Here is a 6,639-nt window from a genome sequence, read left to right as displayed (position 1 = left end):
CTCCATGTTTCGTCCGTTCTGCTGCCAGAACACCTTGTCCGTGAGCCTTTGGTAGGTAGTCTCGGCATTCTTCAGTCTGAACGGCATCACGTTGTAACAGTAGGTGTCGTCCGCTATTATGAAACTCACCTTGTCTTGATCCTCTCGTGCGAGCAGCACCTGATGATACCCCTGATATGCGTCCAGCATGCATATCAGCTCGCACACCGCTGTGGAGTCCACCATCTGGTCGATCCTGGGCAGTGGTAGAAGTCTTTCGGGCAGGCCTTGTTGAGGTCTCGAAAGTCGATGCAGACCCTCCACTTGTTGCCAGGCTTGGAGACTAGGACTACATTTGCAAGCCAGCTCGGGAACCGGACCTCTCTGATGTGGCCTGCTTCCAATAGCTTCTCGACTTCAGCTCGGATGATCTGGTTCTGCTCCGCGCTGAAGTCCCTTTTCCTTTGCTTCACCGACCTAGCATCAGGTTGGACGTGAATCTCATGCTGCGCTATGCTGGGGGAGACACCGGGTAGTTCATGGGTGGACCAGGCGAATACATCATGATTTCGCTGAAGACATCTGATCAGTTCGGCTTTCACCTCTCTGATGTGGCCTGCTTTCAATAGCTTCTCGACTTCAGTTCGGATGATCTGATTCTGCTCCGCGCTGAAGTCCCTTTTTCTTTACTTCACTGGCCTAGCATCCGGTCGAACGTGAAGCTCATGCTGCGCTATGCTGGGGGAGACACCGGGTAGTGTAGGATCGAAAAGAATTTAGATATCTCCACAATGACATGATATTGTCCACTTTGGGCCTAAGCCCTCATGGTTTTGCTCTTGGGCTCTACCCAAAAGGCCTCATGCCAATGGAGATATCTTTCTCTTATAAACCCATGATCTTTTCCATGTGTTTTCAATATGGGACTATGTTTGCAACCTTGCAACCCCAACAATCCCCCCCTCAAACAAAGGACCATGGGCCTCCCACGTCCGATCCTTGACCCACCAGGTCTTCCTGCCCCTCGGTCTACCCAACCTACTAGGACTTTCTTGCCTAGCCGCAACTAGGACTTCCTGCCCCTCGGTCCACCCGACCTACTAGGACTTCTTGCCCGGTGTCTGGTCCTCTTGATCCGAACATAGGAGCCCCCACTTTCTTTGTTCGAGGTCAATATTGTACTCACATGGTTCAATCAGACCATAGCTCTTATGCACAGTCGGCGGTTAAACCTTCTGGCAGTCCGGGCTCTGATACCAATTGTAGGATCGAAAAGAATTTAGATATCTCCACAATGACATGATATTGTCCACTTTGGGCCTAAGCCCTCATGGTTTTGCTCTTGGGCTCTACCCAAAAGGCCTCATGCCAATGGAGATATCTTTCTCTTATAAACCCATGATCTTTTCCATGTGTTTTCAATATGGGACTATGTTTGCAACCTTGCAACCCCAACAGGTAGTTCATGGGTTGACTAGGCGAAGACATCATGATTTCGCTGAAGACATCTGATCAGTTTGGCTTTCTGCTCAGCTTGCAGGTTGGCCACTATGAAATTCGTTGCCCTTGCTCGGCTAGGATGTATATGCACCTCTTCTTTCTCTTCATAAACTAGAGTAGGAGGTTTTTCGGTTATGGTATTTACCTCGTACCGGGGAACTTTCCGAGCGGACTTAGCCTCCGCCTTTATCATCTCTACGTAGTAGCGCCGAGCAACCAGCTGATCTCCTTTGACTTCCCCGACCCGGTCTTCTACGTGGAACTTGATTTTTTGACAATAGGTTGAGACTACTGCCTGGAACTCATTGAGGGTCGGCCAACCCAGGATGACATTGTAGGCTGAAGGGGCATCTACAATGATGAAGGTAGTGGTCCTAGTCCTTCGGAGCAGCTCCTCTCCGAGTGATATAGCCAACCTCGTTTGCCCGATCGGCTGGACCTCATTGCCAGTGAACCGATATAAAGGGGTCGTCATTGGTAGCAACTCGGCCCGGTCGATCTGAAGCTAGTCGAAGGCCTTTCGGAAGATGATGTTGACCGAGCTCCCTGTGTCAATAAATATGCGATGAATAGTGTAGTTGGCAATTACCGCATGGATGATGAGGGTGTCGTTGTACGTTACTTCAATCCCCTTGAGATCCTTAGGGCCAAAGATGATTTAGGGCCCGCTCGCCCTCTCTTGGCTGCATCCTACAACATGAATCTCCAGTCGTTTGGCATACGCCTTTCGGGCTCGGTTGGAATCTCCGCTGGTCGGTCCACCATCTATGATGTTGATTTCACTCCTAACGGTGTTGCTTCGGTTTTCCTCCTCCCGAACAGAATTTCCAACTCGCCCATGCGAGGCTGGGGTGTGGTCGTCACTCCTTGTTTGATGATGATGATGCCGCCGCTCGGGTGACTGCTTGTTCTCTTCTCGCCGTCTGGTACTAGGCGTCTATATCGCAATTCGGGGGAAGGTGACCGTCGTCGGTAACTCCTGGGAGTTGGCTGAGCGACGATGGGGACTCCTCGGCAGTCGTGGGTGTTGTGGGTTGCAGACTGATGAAAGGAATAGAACATAGGAGTTCATACCTTCCCCTTGGGTCTAGGACATTTGGCTGCCACGTGTTGGACGACATGTGGTCTTGCTTCTTGATGTGGTCATGCCCCATCGGCTCGGGGCCCTCTCGGAGGCTGGTGGCTGATCGGTGGCCTTCGCTCGGCGTGCACCGGTGGTTCTGACGGTGCTTCTTTCCTTCAGGCCACTTGAGCTTCTTCCATGTTGATATACTTGTTGACCTTCTGCAGCATGAGGTCGTAATTGCGGGACGACTTCCTGATGAGCGAGTAGAAGAAGTCCCCGTCGATGAGTCCTTGGGTGAAGGCATGCATCATAGTCTCAGATGAGACCGTGGGGATGTCCATGACCGTCTAGTTAAAGCGTTGAATGTTGACCCGAAGAGTCTCTCTCGACCCTTGCTTCATAGAGAACAGACTGACGCTGGTCTTCTGATAGTGTCGGCTGCTCGTGAAGTGATGGAGGAAGGCTATCATAAAGTCCTTGAAGCTCTGAATCGACCCGTCCGGCAATCTTCGAAACCAACGTTGTGCTGAGCTAGACAACGTAGTGAGGAAGACTCGACACTTGACTCTATCCGTGTATTGGTGAAGGGTTGCAGCGTTATCGAATTTGCCATGGTGGTCGTTCGGATCAGTCGATCCATTGTATTCACTGATCGCCAAGGGCGTATAGTACCTTGGCAGAGGATCTTGCAGAATCACCTCGGAGAATTAGCGATTGATCCGCTCGGGGGATGAGTTAGCTTGGGGTGCTTTACCCTTTCTTGTGTCCCGAGCGGGAGCTTCGTCCGATGAAGACCGGTCTCGATTCGCTTGCGCGATTTCGGAGGGCGTTTGAAACAAGGCCCGATGGAATGGGATCGGGGCGGGCGGCGCCTCTGCTTGTGTATCGGTCGAGCCTTTGTTTTGACCCCATATGGAGAGCTGTTCCGGCCGGGCGTCGTGTGCCGCTCGACTACCAAATGCTGAAGTTGCTTATTGCGCGAACCGCTAGGCTAGCGCCTTCTGTTGCTGCTCAATTATCTTGGTCGCTCGCGCTTGTATGAGCACGTCAAGCTCCTCTGGAGAGAGCATCACAGTGTGTTGGCGTCCAGCTTTTTCCATCTCCTTGACTCAAATTCAGGTGTGTTCCCACAGATAGTGCCAATTTGATCCTGTCCGAGAGCTGAGTCGATGGACGTTGGGATGTGACGCTCCTGTTGACCAGTTGAAGACTCCGAAGACGCAGATCCTGTTGAACCTGCAAACACAGCGCCGAATCGGGGAGGGGTTCCCCGGCGTTGGCCCTTTGATGCTCAAGTCAAAACTTCGGCGGAAAGAAGTAGGCAAAGAAGAAACGAGAACTGTAGCTACAGTAAAATAGTGAGCATATCTCCGTCGAAGTCTGGGGGTCCTTATATAGGGATTCTCAGAGGCGCGTGCATGCTCCTCGAGGCATGCACGCTCCTCAAAGCATACTTGGAATGGATGTGTTAGGAAAACATGTCTGACACCATACCTTAATAGCACGAGCATATCTCTGATGTGACAGTGAAAGTTTCCACCGTATGATTCTCTACCTAATCATGCCGCCAGCCATGCCTCTTGTCGGCGACACTAGTCCCTAGGAAGATGTCGCCACCCGCTCTCTCTGTCTTCTACGGGGCGAGCGGAGGAGCCGCTCGGCTAACGCCTTCCGGGCGGATGCCTGCTCGGCCAATGATTTGATATCCGAATCCACCATGTCGAGCGAGTGAGCCTTAACTGCGAGGTTGATGTCGTGTCTACTGTTAGCTGAGCGGGATAGCCGCCAAGCTATCGAGATGCTGGGTTGGCAATTCGTCCGGTCGGACGTCTGCCGGGTGTTGACTACTTTGACCCTCTACCGGACGGCCCCTCTTCTTACCGCCGGATCAATATGTTTTAATTTGACGATTACATAAAACTTTGCAAGAGTAGGGACACAGAGACAAAATAAAGTATCATGCAGCTTTAAAAATATTGTGGGAGCAAAAGATTAATGTCATTTTCCAAGCATTTATCAATTTCAGACATGCTTGATATATACTGAATGGACATGCAAAGAAGGAACAGACAATCTTAGTTAAGTCAAAATGAATTCTTTTGGTTCTTGTTCAATGAATGGTGTCTACTCCAAGGACCACAACGGATGCTTCAACGATGCATGTATCGTCGAGCAGAAATCCTCTAGATGGATCTTGTACTTCTTTCCAGCTTAAGAACTTGGTAAATCCCCAACTGGCACTCTTTGACGAGAACAAATGTTTCACTGCAAAAATAAATACGAAAAACACATTCAGATGATTGCTCGATCAAGTTGTAGCGTAGCCGGGAACTCAATCAAATTGTCAAAACCTGTAAGCTTCCGATGGTTGGCATTGTGTAGATCCAACAAGCACAGGCTAAAATCCACATAGACACTTGTCTTGGAAGAAAGACTAGCAGCATTGTCCATTATCAAGAAAACACCAAGGCAGTCTTTGGACGTGGCTACGTTTGGATAGAGCCAGATACACCTAGACAAGTCGAATATCAAACAAAACAAATAATTATATCTTATATGCTCGAAGCTATGATCAATTAAAGAACAAGTAACGGAATACCAGTTGTAGCCGCCTGCTTCAAAAGCTCCAGAAATTAGTTTGTCCTTTGATTTGGAAACATCCTTGATTACCCAAGAATATATTCGAGGAGTTAGGTCCTTGTTAAGGGACAAGGATTCATGGATTCCTTCTTTGTCTGATTTGCATGCAAAAGCCTCCATGATTTGAGCTCCAAAGACGCAACGATCATTGACAAGTAGACCAGATTTTAAACTGTTGAACTTGTTCAATGCAACCTTACAACAAAATCCATGGGATTTGCTATGGAAATAGTTTTCACCTACATAAAAAAAAAAATGAAGATAATAACATGATAATTAACTCCACCAAGAAGTCCAGGTAAAAGGAACTTCCTGTATTATGATCAATTATTCTGGAACTTGAAATGTTTTGTCACCTTCCTTTTGTATGTGCTCCGCATGTAGTTGATCATATATGAAGAGCTTGTAGATTGCTTTGATCTCTGAGATTTTTGAATCTGCATCATCATTCAAGAGGTAAAGACCAACATATTTCTCACCATCTTCTTCTAAAACTGATGCCAGTTGCAACTTCCTGCAGTTAATAGTTCTTCTGTTAGCTATCTTTCACAAAGCATTTTCTTATGCCAAGTCTTCCAAAGATCTTAAATGTTATCGAACAAACAAAGAAATTTCAATTGTATTGAATAATTAAGCCTGAAGTAGTGTTAATTTGTCTAGTGAATTGTTTTCGAAGTCAACACGCACATGCACATGCACATACACATACAAACAAATAATAAAATAAAAAAATTAGAATTACCAGTTAAAACCACAAGCTGTGAAACTCCTCGAGTAATACATATCAGCACCACGATTTGCAATCGTTGAGAAACCATCAATCATCCACCTAAATGGATCTGTTCTCTCGCTTGCCTCCTCTCCTTCTTCCTTTGGATTGATAACATATTTGGGCGACGCCATAACTTTCTGTTCTTGTAAATTATGAATTGGATGACACTGGAGCAATTGCCGGAAAGGAGTCGACGGGGAGCACAGGAGCCGCGGATGAGAAAGAGGTTAAGACCCTAGGGTTTATATATATATATATATATATATATATATATTTTTTTTTTCCATATTCGTTTTTTCGATATTCGGAAGGGATAAAAAAAGGAATATATTTTTCATCCTCTTTAAAAGTATTCGATATTCGTTTTTTACTTCGCTTTTCCGTACGATTCTGAGAGGATAAAATTTTTCCTAAAATTATCCGCCGATTGAAAAAACTTTTCATAGAGAAAAGTTTCCTTACCGGAGTAAAATTTTCCTTACTTCGAAATCTCCATTGTATGGGAATGGGAGAGAATAATTTTTGAGTTTTTAGTATTTAAAGTATTTTTGATAATTTTTAATTTGTAAAGAAATCCTAATAGAAAAAAATTATAATTTTAGAATCTCTCAACTGATTAACAAATTTAAAATATAAAAACTAAAAATTATCAAAAATATCCTAAATACTAAAAATATTTTAA

The 6,639-nt window shown here is 46.2% G+C and overlaps 1 protein-coding gene across 1 annotated transcript; it reads right to left on the bottom strand.

Annotated features, from left to right (window-relative positions):
• Positions 1–4,655: 4,655 nt before the first annotated feature.
• On the bottom strand, positions 4,656–6,088 carry LOC121995331. The gene is made up of 5 exons (XM_042549098.1): positions 5,928–6,088; positions 5,542–5,699; positions 5,145–5,424; positions 4,897–5,057; positions 4,656–4,810 (listed from the first exon to the last, which is right to left on the bottom strand). The coding sequence occupies exons 1-5, from the start codon at positions 6,086–6,088 to the stop codon at positions 4,656–4,658; spliced, it is 915 nt and encodes a 304-aa protein (XP_042405032.1).
• Between the last annotated feature and the right edge of the window lie 551 nt (positions 6,089–6,639).

Source organism: Zingiber officinale, chromosome 6A, assembly GCF_018446385.1.
Source record: "Zingiber officinale cultivar Zhangliang chromosome 6A, Zo_v1.1, whole genome shotgun sequence".
Classification (NCBI taxonomy): domain Eukaryota; kingdom Viridiplantae; phylum Streptophyta; class Magnoliopsida; order Zingiberales; family Zingiberaceae; genus Zingiber; species Zingiber officinale.
Note: the sequence above shows the minus strand (reverse complement) of the source record. Positions and strands in the feature narration are given on the sequence as shown.